Source organism: Leucoraja erinacea, chromosome 15, assembly GCF_028641065.1.
Source record: "Leucoraja erinacea ecotype New England chromosome 15, Leri_hhj_1, whole genome shotgun sequence".
NCBI lineage: Eukaryota > Metazoa > Chordata > Chondrichthyes > Rajiformes > Rajidae > Leucoraja > Leucoraja erinaceus.
Window position 1 is genome coordinate 32,255,740 of NC_073391.1, and position 18,376 is coordinate 32,274,115.

At 48.0% G+C, this 18,376-nt stretch overlaps 1 protein-coding gene across 2 annotated transcripts in view; it reads left to right on the forward strand.

The window, feature by feature from the left end:
- LOC129704139 (Kv channel-interacting protein 2-like) overlaps positions 1-18,376 on the forward strand; it is a 193,617-nt gene that overhangs the window by 68,652 nt on the left and 106,589 nt on the right. The window contains exon 1 of one of the 2 annotated variants that reach the window (XM_055647050.1): positions 14,886-15,279. The exons of the other annotated variant lie outside the window; for it this stretch is intronic. Within the exon in view, the coding sequence (XP_055503025.1) occupies positions 15,192-15,279 (88 nt within the window). The 5' untranslated portion in view covers positions 14,886-15,191. Of the gene's footprint in view, positions 1-14,885; positions 15,280-18,376 lie in introns of those variants that run through there. 2 annotated transcript variants of the gene reach the window in all.

Genomic DNA, 18,376 nt, shown 5'->3' on the forward strand with positions numbered 1-18,376 from the left:
GTAGGACAACCTGTACCAATTTGCTCAATGAAATGACAGACTGCAGCCAGTAACTAATCAATAGCCTGAATAGATTACAAGATAGTTAGTTATCAGACAATATAATGAATTTCAAGACCAATTAATCCCTGCTTTTAAAGGGCTACAAGCTAATTAATTGTAAGATATAATGTATTGCTCGCCGGTAATTAATTCTAAATAATGATTGCAAGCCAGTAGATTGTGAAGAGGTGTAATGGATTGTAGGCATGGAATTAACTGGTTCAAACAGTCTGCCGTCTCTTTAGGACCTTCTCTCACTGTCAGAGAGAGAAAGAAGGGGCAAGATGATGGGGTTTGGCTGAAGACTTTGTCTTGGACTTTCCAGCAGGGTATTGAATAATTATAGTAACGTGTAGGCCAGGCACAGTGATGCAGAGGAAGAATTGCTGCCACACAGCGCCAGAGACCCAGGTTTGATCAGGGTGCCGTCTGTATCATGTTTGCAGGTTCTCCCTGTGACCATGTGGGTTTTCTCTGGCTGCTCCGGTTTCCTCCAACACTCCAAAAACATACAGGTTTGTAGGTTAATTGGCATCGGTAAAATTGTAAATTGTTTCCCGTATGTAGGAATAGTTCCAGTGTTCAGGTTGATTGCACGGCGGCGCGGACTCGGTGGGCCGTAGAGCTGTTCCCCGCGCTGTATCTCTAAGGTCTAAGTGTACCGAGATACAGTGAAAAAATTTGGCTCTCACCAGCCAAATTATACCGTACATGTGTACAATTATAGCATGAGTCCAACCGGTAGTGCAAAAAGAGAAAGGAAACAGAGTTCAGAATACACTGTTACAGCAACAGAGAAAGTGCGGACAAAAAAAGTGCAAGGGTAGATTGGAAGGTCTGGAATATGTCCTTAGCATATGAGAGGTTCGTTCAAGAGTCTGAGAACTGGGAAGTAGCTGTTTCTAAATCTGGCAGTACGTGCTTTCAAACTTTTGTATCTACTGCCCAATGGGAGAGGGGAGAAAAGGGAATGACTGCAGTGTGACTGGTTCTTGATTACATTGGCTAGTTTCCTGAGGCAGCGTGAGGTGTAGGCGGAGGTGTTTTTTTTCGTGTTCTTATTCTAGGTCTGCACAAAACTTGAGAGTCTTTAATTTGCAACAGAAGTCTTTAATGTTTTACTCAATGCTGGCAGCAAGACAACTCACAATGGCTGCACCCTCACACACTACAGACAGGATAAACTATATACAAAAACATCTCCCTTTGTCCTGTGCAGCGCCACCTGCTGGCACGGGAGGAGTAACGGGTCCTCCCACCCCACACAATCCACCAAACATCACAGTGGTGGCCGGACTGGGTGATGGATTGGATTACATCCACACCTCTCTGCTGTTTCTTGCAGTTTTGAACAGAGTTGTTTCCAAACCAGGCTCTGACACATCCCGAAGATAGACACAAATCCCAAAAGTAACTTAGCGGGTCAGGCATATGTTTCAGGTGAGAGCGAAAAGATTTAATAGGAATCGGAGGGGTAACTATCTCACAAAAAGGGTGGTGGGTGCATGGAACGAACTGCCGGAGAAGGTGGTTGAGGCTTGGAGTATCGTAACGTTTAAGAAACAATTCAACGGTACATGGTGCGTGGTTCATGGATAGAACAGGTTTCGAGGGATATGTGCCAAATGCAAGCAAGTAGGTCTAGTATAGGTGGGACATGTTGGTCAGTGTAGGCTAGTTGGGTCGATGGGTCTGTTTCCATGCTGTATGACTATGATTCAAAGATGCGTCCCACCAGGATGGTTTCTATGGTGAATCTGTAACAATTGGTAAGAGTCATTTGTGACATGTCATATTTCCAGCATGTTTTGAGGAAGTAGAGGGGTCGGCATGCTCTGTTGGTCCAATCATTAACCAGGTCAAATAGCCGGTGATATTTACACCTTAAACCCCAAAGCTCTCGATCGTCTCTATTTCAGACCATTGATGCAGACTGGAGATGAATTCTACCTGAAGTAGGTATCTGACAACAAGGGAGAGTCTGTACATAAGATCACGACTTCAAAGGTTTCAGAGGTTTCAGAGGTTTCAAAGGTCTTTTATTGTCAAATGTACCAATTAAGGTACAGTGATATTTGAATTACCATACAGCCATACTAAAATAAAAAGCAACAAGACACACAAAGTTAACATAAACATCCACCACAGTGGATTCCCTACGTTCCTCAGTGTGATGGAAGGCAATAAAGTTTAACCTTCTTCCCTCTTTATTCTCCCACGGTCGGGTCAGTCAAGCCATCCACCAGGGCGATCGAATCTCCAGCATCAGGCGGTCGAAGTTCCTGCGGCTTGGAGCTCCCGTAGTGGGTCTCTAACCAGGGACCGCGAGCTTCACGATGTTAAGTCCGCAGGCTCCCGTGGTTGGAGCTCCAGCAGAGGGCGCCAGCTCCTCGATGTTAGGGCGCAGTGCGGGCGGTGAAACGATATGGAGAAATATCTCATCTCTGACGAAGTAAGAGATCAGACAAAGCTTCCCCCACCCCACATAAAACAAGCTAAAGAACACTAAAACATCCATTTAACACATACTAAATGACAACCAAAAAGGAAGGGACAGACAGACTGTTGGCGAGGCAGCAATCGCTGGCGCCACCTGGTGGTTCTTGTAGGAGCAGAATTCGGCCACGTAACCCATCTATTCTGTTCTGCCATTTGATCATGGCTGATCTTCCTTTCCCTCTCAATCCCATTCTCCTGCCTTCTCCCCATAACCTTTGATGCCCTCACTAATCAAGAACATGTCTATCTCCACTGCAAAAATGCCCATTTACTTGGCCACCACCACTGTCTGTGGCAAGGAATTCCATAGATGTGTCACCCGTTGACTAAAGAAATTCCTCCTCCTCTCCTTTCTAATAGTCCATCTTTTTATTCTGAAGCTCTGCTCTCTGGTCCTAGACTGTCCGACTAGCAGAATCATCTCCACATCCATAGGTGAATCTCTGGTGAATGGTGAGTGGTGAATCTCTGGAACTCTCTGCCACAGAGGGTAGTTGAGGCCAATTCATTGGCTATATTTAAGAGGGAGTTAGATGTGGCCCTTGTGGCTAAGGGGATCAGGGGGTATGGAGAGAAGGCAGGTACGGGATACTGAGTTGGATGATCAGCCATGATCATATTGAATGGCGGTGCAGGCTCGAAGGGCCGAGTGGCCTACTCCTGCACCTAATTTCTATGTTTCTATGTTTCTATACCTTGGCACCAGGCAACCAAGCTCTGTATTCCCTTCCAGAACTCCATCTCGTCATTCTTTGAGATCTGGTTTGTTCTGTAAATAACTCAATATAACTCACAGCATTTCCATAGGTACCACTCAAGACATAGAATGTAGAGAATGTAGAGACTACAGCAGTGCAGGAACAGGCCGTTCGGCCCAACACATCTGCTCTGACCAGAAAGCCAATGTAAGCTAATCCCATCAGCCTGCACATACTCTATGTGCCCATCTAAAAGTCTCTTAAACACCACTATCGCATCTGCCTCCACCACCACCCCTGGCATTGCGTTCCAGCCCCCCAGCCCCCAGTTAAAAACTCGCCCTGCCTATCTCTTTTAAACTTTGCCCCTCTTAGGGGCTGAGGGAGTGTTGCTGTGTTGGAGGGAAAGGGGGGACTCGGGAGCGTTGAGGGAAGGGATTGAGGGAGTGCTGGAGGGGGTAGTAAATAAGTGTTGCATGTTGGAGAGAGGGTTGATGAGGGAGTGTGGGAGTATTGGAGGGGTGCTGTATTATCGGAGAGGAGATGCTGAGGGAGTGTTGGAGGGGAGGGCGTGTTACCGTATTGGAGAAAATAGTGTTATTTGACAGCCAGAGATTGAAGCTGTCCCTGTCTCTGTCTAGCTGATTGGGAGCATGTACAAGCTCCCATGCGCATTGGTCTGGAAGAGTACGGCTGAAATATTGACTGCACTATAAAGGTACTTGATTGACTGAGGCTGTGAGAAACACTGTGTAAAGCAAGGAGATTAACATGCATCCGAGAATGGAAAAACAGTCGGCTTGAAGTGTGACTCAGCCAGAGACTGCATTGTTAATTTGAACTGCACTATTGGCAGCGGCCAGCAGATGGCGGTGCTGGTCTACCTTGAAACCAGCAATTGGCATTATTCCTATTTCTTGTCAAAACTTTCCCCTGATTGTCATTCCTAAATTCCAGCAATCCCAGTTTCTCTTCTCCTGGGATTTGTACTGTTGCAATCTGTCTGTTTCAATCCCTTACTGCAACCTACAGCACAGATGTGCCATTCTGTCCTAATTCCTGATCTAATATTGGAGCCTTAACTAAATTACTAATTAGTTTAGATTTTTAGAGTTTAGACACACAGCATGAAAATAGGCCCTTCGGCCCACGGAATATATGCTAGCCTTCAATCACCCATTCACACTCGTTCTGCATTATCCCACTCGCATCCACTCCCCATACAACAGGGACAATTTACAGAGGCTAATTGAGAGCGGGAGTGAGTGTTAGAGGGGAGTGAGTGGGTGGGTGTGAGTGTGGGTGTGAGAATGGAGGGCATGAGGGTTGAGGAGGAGAGAGGGGAGGGGAGAGAGTGGGAAGGAAATGTGAGAGAGGAGAGAGGGGAGGTGAATGTGCGAGAGAGGAGGGGAGAGGAATGGAGAGGAGTAAGTGAAAGAGAGAGAGAGAGGGGGGAGGGAGAAAGTGAGTGAGGAGAAGAGAGAGGGGGAGGAGAGTGTGTGTGAGAGAGGGAGCAGGAGAGGGTGAGGGAGAAGGAGAGTGAGGAGAGGGGAGTAAGAATGAAAGAGAGGGGAGAAGGGTGAGTGAGGGAGGGAGAAGGGTGAGTGTGAGGGGGAAGGGGAGGGGGAGAGTGAATATGAGAGGGGGGAGGATGAGTGTAAGGGAGGAGGGGTAATTGAGAGGCTGATCCCCCCCGGTACTAACACTATCCTCGGGACATTTTTACAATTTTACATAAGCCAATTAACCTCCAAACCTGTACATCTTTGGAGTGCGGGAGAAAACTGAAGCTCCCTGAAGGCCCTGTCCCACGTATACGCAATTTTTTTTAGCGACTTTCCGGCACCCGTCATAGTCGCAGCAGGTTGCCAAACATGTCGTGGGGGTGGCGCCTGTATAGTCGTCAGTAGTCGCCCAAAGAGTCGTGCCTTATTCTGGTCGCTGCTGGATTTTCAACATGGTGAAAATGTTTGGCAACCTGCTGCGACTATGATCGGTGCCGGCAAGTAAGTGGGACAGGCCCTTGAGAAAACCTACTCTGTCACAGGGAGAACATGCAATCTCCGTACAGACAGCACCCATAGTCAGGATCGAACCGGGGTCTGTGAGGCAGCAACTCTACTGCTGCGACACTGTACCGCCTTTGAATTATGTTGACGGTGATTTGCTTCCAGCCTGTGTTCTGCAGTTTGAGAGATTTATTTTCAGCAAACATTGGTTCTGGGCCTTGAGTTTATTGAGCGGTTATCTATTTGCTGGGATGACTGTGTACAGCCTCACCCATTGACACGGCTGCTTGTGGAGGGATTAGGCTGTTTACACACGGTTATAGCAAGAGCTGGTGGCGGGGACGTGGACCTGAACTCTCTTTGTCTTCCACTCATCCCTGTAATTGCTTTCACAATGGTTCAGCAGCTGCTGTTCACCGCCACCTCTCTCTGTTAATTACCCTCACAGTCTGAGACTGACCTTTCGAGCCTATTCCAACCTGGGAGCGCAGGAGGAAGAAGGGTGATCTTATAGACGTGCATAAAATCATGAGAGGAATAGATTGGGTAGAGTCTCTTCCCCAGAGTAGGTGAATCGAGAACCAGAGGACATAGGTTTAAGGTGAGGGGGGGGGGCGGGGGGAAAGATTTGATAGGAACCTGAGAGGCAACTTTTTTATACAAAAGGTAGTGGGTGGATGGGACGAGCTGCCAGAGGAGGTAGTTGAGGCCGGGACTGTCGCAACATTTAAGAAACATTTAGACAGATACATGGATAGGACAGGTTTAGAGGGATAAGGGCCAAACGCAGGCTGGTGGGACCAGTGTAGTTGGGACACGTTGGTCAGTATGGGCAAGTTGGGCCAAAGGGCCTGTTTCCACACATTGCGACCCCCCCCATCTCCTTCCATCTCGATCTGCCAAGGTCCGCTGGATCTCCCGATTGGCAACCATTTAAACTCCCCTTCCCATTCCCACACTGATGTTTCTGACCTAGACCTCCTCCATTTTAGTGGTGCGGGGGTGGAGTTGCTGCCTCACAGCGCCAGAGACCTGGGTTCGATCCTGACTACGGGTGCTGTCTATACGGAGTTTGTCCGTTCTCCCCTGTGATCGCGTGGATTTAACCGACAAACCTATACGTCTTTGGGATGTGGGAGGAAACGGGAACACCGGGAAAAATCTCACGCGGTCAAGGGGAGAATGTACAAACTCTGTCCTGACGGCACCCGTAGTCAGGATCAAACTGGGGTCTCTGGTGCTGTGAGGTAGCAACTCTACTGCTGCGACACTGTGCCACCCCGAATGGGTGGACCATTTAGCTTATTATCGTCACATGTACTGAGGTACAGGGAAAGCTTCTGTTGCAAACTAGCGGGACAAATCGTATCATACAAGCTTGAAGTCATTAACCAGCAGATTCAGGAACAGCTTCTTCCCCTCTGTTAATTAGGCTTCTGAACGGTCCTACCTTAAGCGAGGGTTCTGACCTATTCACCTCTCCCCCATTGTGGATATTGGACTCTGTCAATGCTGAGAACGATACTCTGCACTCTGTATCTTCCCCTTTGAACTTGAGTTTGACTGGATTATGTTTAAGTCAGAGATACAACACAGAAAGAGGCCCTTCGGCAAACTGAGTCCACACCGGCCATTGATCATTCATTCAGACTTGTTCTACATGATCCCACTTGCTCATCCACCCCTCACAGTTTACAGAGGGCCAATTGATCTACGAAGCTGCACGTCTTTGGGATGTGTAAGGAAACCGGAGCACCCGGAGGAAACCCACCAGGTCGCATGGAGAACGTGCAAACTCTGTACAGACAGCACCGGAGGACAGGATGGAAGCCGGGTCTCTGGCAGGCAGTAGCTCTACCCGCTGCGCCACTGTGCCGCCCACTTGCAGCACAAAGCAGCAGCATAACTGTGTGGGTTCCCTGAAGCTTTGCTGACATCTGCTTCACATGAACCAGATCTTTGCTGACAACAATATCTCTCTAATCCCACTGCTACAACTCTCACTGTATTAAGGCAAACACACGTACTCATGGAGCTGGATTTAAGTCCTTCCTTTGGATTTCAGAATTCAGGGCATCACAATGATGCGGTGCTAGAGCTGCTGCCTTACAGCGCCAGAGACGCAGGTTCAATCCTGACCTCGGGTGCTGTCTGTACGGAGTTTGTACATGTGGCAATGACTTCCACAGATTCACCACTCTCTGGCTAAAGAAATTCATAAGACCATTAGTTCATGTCATATGAGCAGAAGTGTGCCATTTGGCCCATCTAGTCTACTCTACCAGTTAACCACGGCTGATATATCCTTCCATCTCAACCCTATTCTCCTGCCTTCTCCCCGTAACCTCTGATGCCCTCACTAATCAACAAGCAATCAATCTCCCCTTTAAAAATACTTGGCCTCGATCATCATCTGTGGCAATGAATTCCACAGATTCACCACCCTCCGGCTAAAGAAATTCCTCTCAACTCCTTTCTAAAGGTGCGGCCATTTATTCTGAGGCCGTGCCCTCCGGTCCGAGTCTCCGACACTCCCACTCGTGGAAACATCCTCTCCCCATCCACTGGATGTTCCCGATGTTGGGGGAGTCCAGAACCAGGGGCCACAGTTTAAGAATAAGGAGTAAGCCATTTAGAACGGAGACGAGGAAACACTTTTTCTCACAGAGAGTGGTGAGTGTGGAATTCTCTGCCTCAGAGGGAGGTGGAGGCAGGTTCTCTGGATGCTTTCAAGAGAGAGCTAGATAGGGCTCTTAAAAATAGTGGAGTCAGGGGATATGGGGAGAAGGCAGGAATGGGGTACTGATTGGGGGTGATCAGCCATGATCACGTTGAATGGCGGTGCTGGCTCGAAGGGCCGAATGGCCTACTCCTGCACCTATTGTCTATTGTCTATTGCCTATTGTCACTCCATATAAGCCTTTCATTAATCCCAGTGGCCAAAGGCTAGTTGTGTGCATGATGGCTCAGCTATCAGTACCTGCACCTCTGGTGTTAGCTCCACTGCAGAGATGTGAGCCTATAGTGAAGGCCATCTCCATTGCAGTGTGGAGGAAGTACAGCACTGTTGCAGGGACCTTCTTCCCATAACATGCTAATAATTTCTCCTCTTAGGCCAGAGTTAAAGGCTCCAGCACACACTTTCAATGAGAGTGAGGGCGCTCTCAACAAGCCAATGTCTATTAATACGGGTGGCACAGTGGTACAGCAGTAGAGTTGCTACCTTACAGCGCCAGAGTCCTGGGTTCAACCTTGACCATGGTGCTGTCAGTATGTAGTCTGTACGTTCTCCCTGTGACTTGCGTGGGTTTTCTCCAGGATCTCCGGTTTCCTCCCACACTCCAAAGACGTACAGGTTTGTAGGTTAATTGGTTTGATATAACTATAAATGTTCCCTGGTGCGTGTAGGATAGTGCTAGTGTGCGGGTATCGCTGGTCAGTGTGGACACGGTGGGCCGAAAGGCCTGTTTCTGCTTTGTATCTCTAAACTAAATTAAACTATTAGAGTCATAAAGTCTATATGGAAACAGGCCCTTCGGCCCAACTTGCCCAAACTGTCCATCATGTCCCATCTACCTAGTCCCACCTGCCTGCAATTGGCCTTCGTCCCTCCGAACCTTTCCTATCCATGTACATGTCCAAATGTCTATTAAACGTTGTGATAGTACCTGCCTCAACTACCTCCTCTGGCAGCTCGTTCCATACACCCATCACCCTTTGTTTAAACATAGAAACATAGAAACATAGAAATTAGGTGCAGGAGTAGGCCATTCGGCCCTTCGAGCCTGCACCGCCATTTACTATGATCATGGCTGATCATCCAACTCAGTATCCCGTACCTGCCTTCTCTCCATACCTTCTGATCCCCTTGGCCACAAGGGCCACATCTAACTCCCTCTTAAATATAGCCAATGAACTGGCCTCAACTACCCTCTGTGGCAGAGAGTTCCAGAGATTCACCACTCTCTGTGTGAAAAAAGTTCTCCTCATCTCGGTTTTAAAGGATTTCCCCCTTATCCTTAAGCTGTGACCCCTTGTCCTGGACTTCCCCAACATCGGGAACAATCTTCCTGCATCTAGCCTGTCCAACCCCTTAAGAATTTTGTAAGTTTCTATAAGATCCCCTCTCAATCTCCTAAATTCTAGGGAGTATAAACCAAGTCTATCCAGTCTTTCTTCATAAGACAGTCCTGACATCCCAGGAATCAGTCTGGTGAACCTTCTCTGCACTCCCTCTATGGCAATAATGTCCTTCCTCAGATTTGGAGACCAAAACTGCACGCAATACTCCAGGTGTGGTCTCACCAAGACCCTGTACAACTGCAGTAGAACCTCCCTGCTCCTATACTCAAATCCTCTTGCTATGAAAGCCAACATACCATTCGCTTTCTTTACTGCCTGCTGCACCTGCATGCCTACCATCAATGACTGGTGTACCATGACACCCAGGTCTCGCTGCATCTCCCCCTTTCACAATCGACCACCATTTTGATAATAATCTGCTTTCCCGTTTTTGCCACCAAAATGGATAACCTCACATTTATCCACATTATACTGCATCTGCCAAACATTTGCCCACTCACCCAGCCTATCCAAGTCACCTTGTAGTCTCCTAGCATCCTCCTCACACCTAACACTGCCCCCCAGCTTAGTGTCATCCGCAAACTTGGAGATATTGCCTTCAATTCCCTCATCCAGATCAAAAAGGTCACCCCCAGGGTTCCTGTTAAATCCTTCGACCCTCGTCTTAAACCCATGTCCTCTGGTTCTCTTCTCTCCTTATCTGACTCCCTTTTGTCTCCTCTTCAACTCTAGCCTTTGGCATTACTCCACCCATCTGCCAATCAGCCCCCTCACCTGTGTCCACTTATCACTTGCCAGGTTTTGCCCCATCCCCATGTCCCTTTTCCAACCCCCCCCCCCATTCCCCATCAGTCGGAAGTAGGTTCCCAACCCAAAACGCCATCTGTCCATTCCTTCCATAGGTGCTGCCTGGCCCGCTGAGTGCATCCAGCACTTTGTACTTTGCTCAAGATTCCAGCATCTGCAGTTCCTGGTATCCCCGATAACGTCGCCTTAGACAGGTCCAAAACATCATCTGTCCATTTCCCTCCACAGATGCTGCCCGTTAATTAGGAGTTAATAGGAAAGAGGTGCAATAAAATGGGAACAGTGTAGGATTAGTGTAAATGGATGGTCAGGGCAGGCGCGATGGGCTGAAGGGCCTACTATCAGGTTGTATGCCTCTTTTCCATCTTATAAATATAGGATGGAAACAGGCCCTTCTGCTCACCAAGTGCACGCCAATCATCGATCACCCAGAGTAGAATTAGGCCATTCGGCCCATCGAGTCTACTCCGCCATTCAATCATGGTTGATCGCTGCCTCCTAATCCCATTTTCCTGCCTTCTCCCCATAACCCTTGACACCCGTTCCTTCTAATCAAGATTTGTCTATTTTTCCCAACTTGGCCTCCACATCCCCCTTGGCAATGAATTCCACAGTTCTAATCCGAAAAAGAATTCCTCTCACTCCCATTCCTAAAAAGACCTTCTACTCCTTCAGAAATATCTGGCCTTAAAATATCCACTTTGGCCTCCACAGCCCCCTGTGGCAATGAATTCCACAGATTAACTACCCTCCGAGTAAAGAAGTTCCTTCTCACCTCCTTTCTAAAAGAGCTCCCTTCAATTCTGAGCCTATGACCTCTGGTCCTAGACTCTCCCACCTGTGGAAACATTCTTTCCACACCCACTCTATCTATGCCTTTCATTATTCTGTAAGTTTCAATGTGGTCCCCCCTCAACCTTCTAAACTCCAGCGAGTACAGGCCCAGTGTTGTCAAACGCTCATCATATGCTAGCCAACTCATTCCTGGAATCATTGTCAAACCTCCACTGGACCCACTACAGAGCCAGCACATCCTTCCTCAGAAATGGTGCCCAAATTTGTTCACAGTACTCCAGGTGCAGCCTGACCCGCACCTTGTATGTATGCCTAGTTATACGTTAGCCCATTTTTGCATCCTACATATTAAGGGGCAATTTACAGCTGCCAATTAACCTACTTTGGTGCATCTTATAGAAACTTACAAAATTCTTAAGGGGTTGGACAGGCTAGATGCAGGAAGATTGTCCCCGATGTTGGGGAAGTCCAGGACAAGGGGTCACAGCTTAAGGATAAGGGGGAAATCCTTTAAAACCGAGATGAGGAGAACTTTTTCACACAGAGAGTGGTGAATCTCTGGAACTCTCTGCCACAGAGGGTAGTTGAGGCCAGTTCATTGGCTATATTTAAGAGGGAGTTAGATGTGGCCCTTGTGGCCAAGGGGATCAGAGGGTATGGAGAGAAGGCAGGTACGGGATACTGAGTTGGATAATCAGCCATGATGATATTGAATGGCGGTGCAGGCTCGAAGGGCCGAATGGCCTACTCCTGCACCTAATTTCTATGTTTCTATGTTTCTATGTCTTTGGGATGTGGAACAAAACCGGAGCACCCGGATAAAAAGCCACGCGGTCACACCGAGAACATGCAAACTCCACACACAAGACAGAATCTGAGATCAGGATGTAACCCGGGTCTCTGGCGCTGTGAGGCAGCAACTCTACCGCTCTGCCATTGGGCCGTGCAACATGCTGTATCAATTCTATTTTATCTCATCCACTCCCTGCACACTTGGGACAATTCTACAGAGTTTAGTTTAGTTTAGTTTATTGTCATGTGTAACGAGGTACAGTGAAAAGCTTTTGTTGTGCGGAAGGACTACACATGATTACAATTGAGCCGTCTACAGTATACAAATGCAGGATAAAGGGGATAACGTTTAGTGCTAGATTAAGTCCAGTAAAGTCTGCTTCTAGATAGTCCGAGGGTCTTCAATGAGATGGATAGTAACTCGGGACCGCTCCCCAGTTGGTGAGAGTATGGTTTAGTTGTCTGATAACAGCTGTGAAGAAACTGTCCCTGAATCTCGAGGGCCAATTAACCTACAAAACCTTAAATTACTTAAATACTAAGTAGAGACAGTTGAGACTTTTATTCATGGGGTCATAAGGACACGTACAGAAGAGGCTAATGCTGAATCACAAGAAAATATGCAAAACCCTGAACCTTGAAGGCAGTAATTTTCTCGCTGTCATCTTGAAGGACTATTTCACTCCATCTGTACATGTTCAAAGCATAAAACTATAATTTAGAGAAATAAATAACTAACAGCTACTACTGCCTCCAACCATAAATAGTGAGTTCCTAAACCTTGCCTATGTGTAGGAAGGAACTGCTGATGCTGGTTTATATCGAAATGCTGAGTTACTCCAGCACTTTCTGTCTTTTATAGAATATAGTGTTACATTGCTATGGTGTTATAGTTACAGAGAAAGTACAGTTTAAAAAAAGTGCCACGTCTGCAAGGAGGTAGGTTGGAAGATCAGGACTACATCCTGGCTTATGGGCGTACCGCTCCGTAGTCTGAGAACAGCGGGGAAGAAGCTGTTCCTGAATCCTAGTGGTACGTGCTTTCCAGATTTTGTATCTTCTGCCCGACCGGAGAGGGGAGTGTGTGAGCGGTCCTTGATTATGAGTCTGAAGAGGGATCCCGACCCAAAACGTCACCCATCCTTTTTCTCCAGAGAAGCTGCCTGACCTGCTGAGTTACTCCAGCACTTTGTGTCTATCTTTGGTATAAACCAGCATCTGCAGTTCATTGTTTCTACACGTTGATTATGTTGGTTGCTTTGCAGAGGCCAGCGTGAGGTGTGGGTGGAGTTGGGTGGGAGGAGAAGGCATGGATGTGGATGTGGATGAAAATGACAGCAATTGCAAATTCCATCCATTATTGGACTGGAAGTCGAAGTAGGTCAGGGCACACCAGGGAGAGGTGGAGGCAGGTCCTGGTGTGAATCAGGTCACTGAGCGGCAGCTCTCCTGACCAACTCAGATTCATACAGTTTTAATTTTAGGCTCTTGGTGATCTTAAGCTCAGTTGAAATCAAGTGGTGGATCTATCACAACCGCGGCTTCAGCAGTACATGCACTGGGGTTCAATGAACGAGGCCATCATAGCAAACACACACGCACACACACATGCAAACACACACACATGCAAACACACACACACACACACAAACACACACACACGCAAACACACACACGCACACACACACACACACACACACATGCAAACACACACACATGCAAACACACACACACGCAAACACACACACACGCAAACACACACACACATGCAAACACACACACACGCAAACACACACACACACAAACACACACACACGCAAACACACACACACACACAACACACACACATGCAAACACACACACACACACACACACACACGCACACACACACATGCAAACACACACACACATGCAAACACACACACATGCAAACACACACATGCAAACACACACACACACACCTAAACAGACAGATGCGCACACATATAAACAAACAGACACATAAACAGACATGCATGTAAACACACACACATACACGCATGCACATAAGTACACAGAGATATGCACGCACACACACAGTTGCATACACAGACAAACATGCACATACCAGCATAGACAGACAATCATATACAGACACACATGCATACACAAACACAAACTAGCATATACAGACAGAAACATATAGACATACACACATGAACACACAATCACATGAACACACAAATACACACAGACACACATGTAGACAGATGGACACACATATAGTCACACAGCCAAACAACCATGTACACAGTCACGTGCACACGTACACAGACATACACATATACATCAACAAACATGCACACATTCAGAGCACAGACACTTACATAAGCACATACATAATCGCCCACACATATTTTCACCATATACCCACACACTCAACACTCAACACTCACGCAACCTAAACTAAACAAACACGTTTGTTCACATACGTACAGTATAAAACATCCCAAAGGCGGACTTACAAACACTCCCACACACACTCACAAATACATCTCCCACAAATTCTCTCTCTCAACATACAAGCACAGATCCCATACAAACATTCACACACACAACATCATCTCCAACAATCACTCTCACACTCACACACATACACTTACAACCACCCCCCCCCCAACACACAAAACACTGTATTTTCTCTCACACAGATCATCCACAAACACAAACCCCCCACTCAAATATTCTCTTTCTCCCTCTCTTGCACACACACATCCACCACAAACACTCACTCATACTCATACTCACACTCACACATTCACACACACTCACACTCTCATGCTCACACGCTCACGCTCACACTCTCACGCTCACTCTCATGCTCACACTCACACTCTCACTCACTCTCACTCACGCTCACACTCTCACACACTCACACTCTCACTCTCACTCACTCTCACTTACACTCTCACTCACACTCTCACTCACTCACACTCACACTCTCACTCACACTCACACTCTCTCACACACGCACTAAGCTCTCTGCTGGCTGAGGTTGGTCTTGTGCAGCTGATATGAGCCATCGAGTCTGTCGTTCCCTTGGCAACCCTATTAGTATGTAATTCGCTGAAACCTCGGGCAGATGTGTGTGTGTGTGTGTGTGTGGGGTGCGAGTGCTGAGAGAAAGGCACGGGGGGGAGAGAGAGAGAGAGAGAAACGTCAATTAATACAAAACAATCTCAGACTTGCAAGAGTCAGGACTGCAAGATTTGATTGAAGATCACCGCAGCCCGGCTGACTGACGGGAAGGAAGAGATTTATTTAGAAGCAGAGTGGGGAGAAGGGTAGGCCGGGACTAAGTCACGGAGTGCCTCCAACACTCTCTTCCCCACTATTGGTGATCCCGCCGACTCTCCATCGCCGAAGATCATTTATTTTGGATGTGCATCCGCCGACACCCATCTTCCTCCCTCGGCCTGCCTTCACAATGAGCGTTTGTAAGAGGCGATGCAAGAGGCAGCTGACCAAAGTGGCCCGCTTCTTCTTTAGGTTCCTGACGGGCACTTTGAGCCAAGGTAAGTGTGTGCTTGGCGCTGCCTCTCGCCTCCCTGACCGTGACATCGCTGGGCACTTTCCCAGTGGGTGCGGGGTAGGCTGGCGGGCTGCTTCAAAGAGGCAGCACAGGATTGAATGGGCTGAATGGTCTCAGTCCGTGCCGTTGTTTTCACAGATGCCGGTTTAAACCGACGATAGACACACAAATGCTGGAGTAACTCAGCAGCTCAGGCAGCATCTCTGGAGAGAAGGAATGGGTGACGTTTCGGGTCGAGATGGGCTGAAGTATTGTCTAAAGAAGGGTCTCGTCCCGAAACATCACCCATTCCCTCTCTGCTGCCCGTCCTGCTGAATTTCTCCAGCATTTTGTGTCCATCTCCACTTGTGTTACTGGATGGTGAATTTGCGATGAGCTTTTAACTCGGTCTGCGTCGTTGACGCGATCCTGAATTCTGTTTTTATTACGAGTGGGAAGGAACTGTAGATGCAGGACACCGAAGATAGGCACAAAATGCTGGAGTAACTCGTAGCGGGTCAAGCGGCATATCTGGAAGAAAGGATTTGGTGACATTTCCGGTCGAGACCTTTCTTCAGACTCCTTCAGAACAAGGGCCTCGACTCGAAACGCCACTTACTCCGTTCCTCCAGAGATGCTGCCTGACCCGCTGAGTTTCTCCAGCATTTTGTGTCTATCTTCTATTATATCAGGATTGGGAATCTATCTAATCCTGACCTGATCTAATTTCCTGGTGATCTGGTATTTATCTATTGAAGGTGGAAATGCAATGTTCAAGAGACTTGTTTTTTTTTTCATGGGAGTAGTGGTTGTGATTCAGGTTTTTGCTGGAGATGGGGGGTTGGGTAGAGGGGAGGGGGGGGGGGGAGGGGGGGGGGGGGGGGGGGGGGGGGGGGGGGAGGGGAGGGGGACTGGGGAGGGGGAGGGGAGGGGGAGTGATTCAGGTTTTTTGTTAGAGATGGGGACGAGAGCAGGCAAGGATGGAATGCATCTGCGTTTATTGGAGTGGCGGGAGGGGGGGGGGAGGGGTCAGTAGTGGGGTGCCACTTTACGGTGCCTGGGATGTTGTCGCTACAAATAACATGGGGCATGTTTGGGGCTGTATCAGGAATGACAGAGGTGTGTGGGGAGAGAACTGATAGGGAGAGAGAAGGAGGGGTGTTGGGAGTGGGGAGAGAGGGGGAGCAGGGGGAGCAGTTGCTTATTTGGCCCTCCTCTGGTCGAGACCTTGTCCCACAGTCCTGTCCCATAGTTGTTGAGATTTTTGCTCAGATCCATCTCCCCCCCCCCCCCCCCCCCCCCCTTCCCCCCCCACCCCCAACTCCACCCCACCCCCCACTCCACCTCACCTCCTTCAATTACCGCCCCACCCCGTAAAGAGATTATGGGTAGACACAAAATGCTGGAGTAACTCAGCAGGACGGGCAACATCAAGTTACTCCAGCATTTTGTGTCTACCTTTGATTTAAACCAGCATTGCAGTTCTTTCCTACACACAAGATATTATGGGTGTTGGGAGCCTTGTGTTATACAGCCTGGAAACAGGCCCTTCAGCCCAACTTATCCACGCCGACCAACATGCCCCATCTACACTCTCTCACCTGCCTGCGTTTGGCCCATATCCCTCTAAACCCATCCTATCAATGTACCTGTCTAAATATCTCTTAAACATTGCAATAGTACCTGCCTCCACTACCTCCTCCAGCAGTTCACCCTTTCCAGCCTGAGCACATCTTTTCTATAACATGGTGACCAAAACTGAACACAATACTCTAAATCTGGCCTCACCAGCGTCTTATACAACTGCAACATGACCTCCCAATCTCTATACTCAATAGACACTAAATGCTGGAGTAACTCAGCGGGTCAGGCCGCTTCTTTGGACAAAAGGAATCGTTGATGTTTCGGATCGAGATGCTTCTTCAGACTGAGAGTCAGGGGAGAAAATGTGCAGAGATCCAGTGTGGAAACTGGTCCTTCGGCCTACCAAGTCCATGCCAAGACGGCGATTACCCCAGACTCAAGCTCTAGTGTATATACTAGGGACAATTTCCAATTTACTGATGCCAATTAACCTACAAACCTGTACGTCTTTGGAGTGTGGTAGGAAAATGGAAAACCCACAAAGTCGTAGGGAGAACGTACAAACTCCGTAAAGACAGCACCCATAAGCCGGGTGTGAGGCAGCAGCTCTACTGCTGCGCCACCGTGCCACCCGATGATGGTAGGTGTGCAATGGGAGCATGGGTAGGCAGCGTGGGTCTTTGATGATGTTGGTTGCCTTTTTGAGGCAGTGACTCTTGTAGATCCCTATGATGGTGGTGTGGTCAGTACCTGTGATGGACCGGGCAGTGTCCACCACTCCCATGGCTAAGTAAGCCGTGAATCGAAGGGCAGCAATGGAGCAGGCGTGATGTTGACTGCAGACTTCCTTTCTTGGAGAACACTAGTGAGCCAGATGGGCTTTTATGACAACCCAGTCATTTTATGGTCAGTATTTTTCAGACAAAAGATCCAGATATATTTCATTACTTGAATTTAAACTCTTGGCTAAAATGGTTGGATATCAACTGAGGCTTCTGAATCCACAGTCCAGAATTTCACCAAGGTCCAATAACTTAACTACAACGACAAGACACAATAGTCACAGCGCCAGGGACACAGTTTCGATCTCGATTACGATGATGTCTGTGCACAGTTTGTACATTCTCCCTGCGGCCTCGTATGTTTTCTCTGAGTTCTCCGTTTTCCTCCCACATTCCAAAAACGTGCAGGTTTGTAGGTTAATCGGCCCTCTGTAAATTGTCCCTTAGAAAAATAGACAATGGGTGCAGGAGTAGGCCATTCGGCCCTTCGAGCCTGGCCCCGTCATTCAATATGATCATGGCTGATCATCCAACTCAGTATCCTGTACTTGCTTTCTCTCCATACCCCCTGATCCCTTTAGCCACAAGGACCACATCTAACTCCCTCTTGAACTGGCCTCAACTACCCAATGAACTAGCCTCAACTACCTTCTGTGTGAAAAATGATTTTCTCATCTCGGTCCTAAAAGACTTCCCCCTTATCCTTAAACTGTGACCCCTTGTTCTGGACGTCCC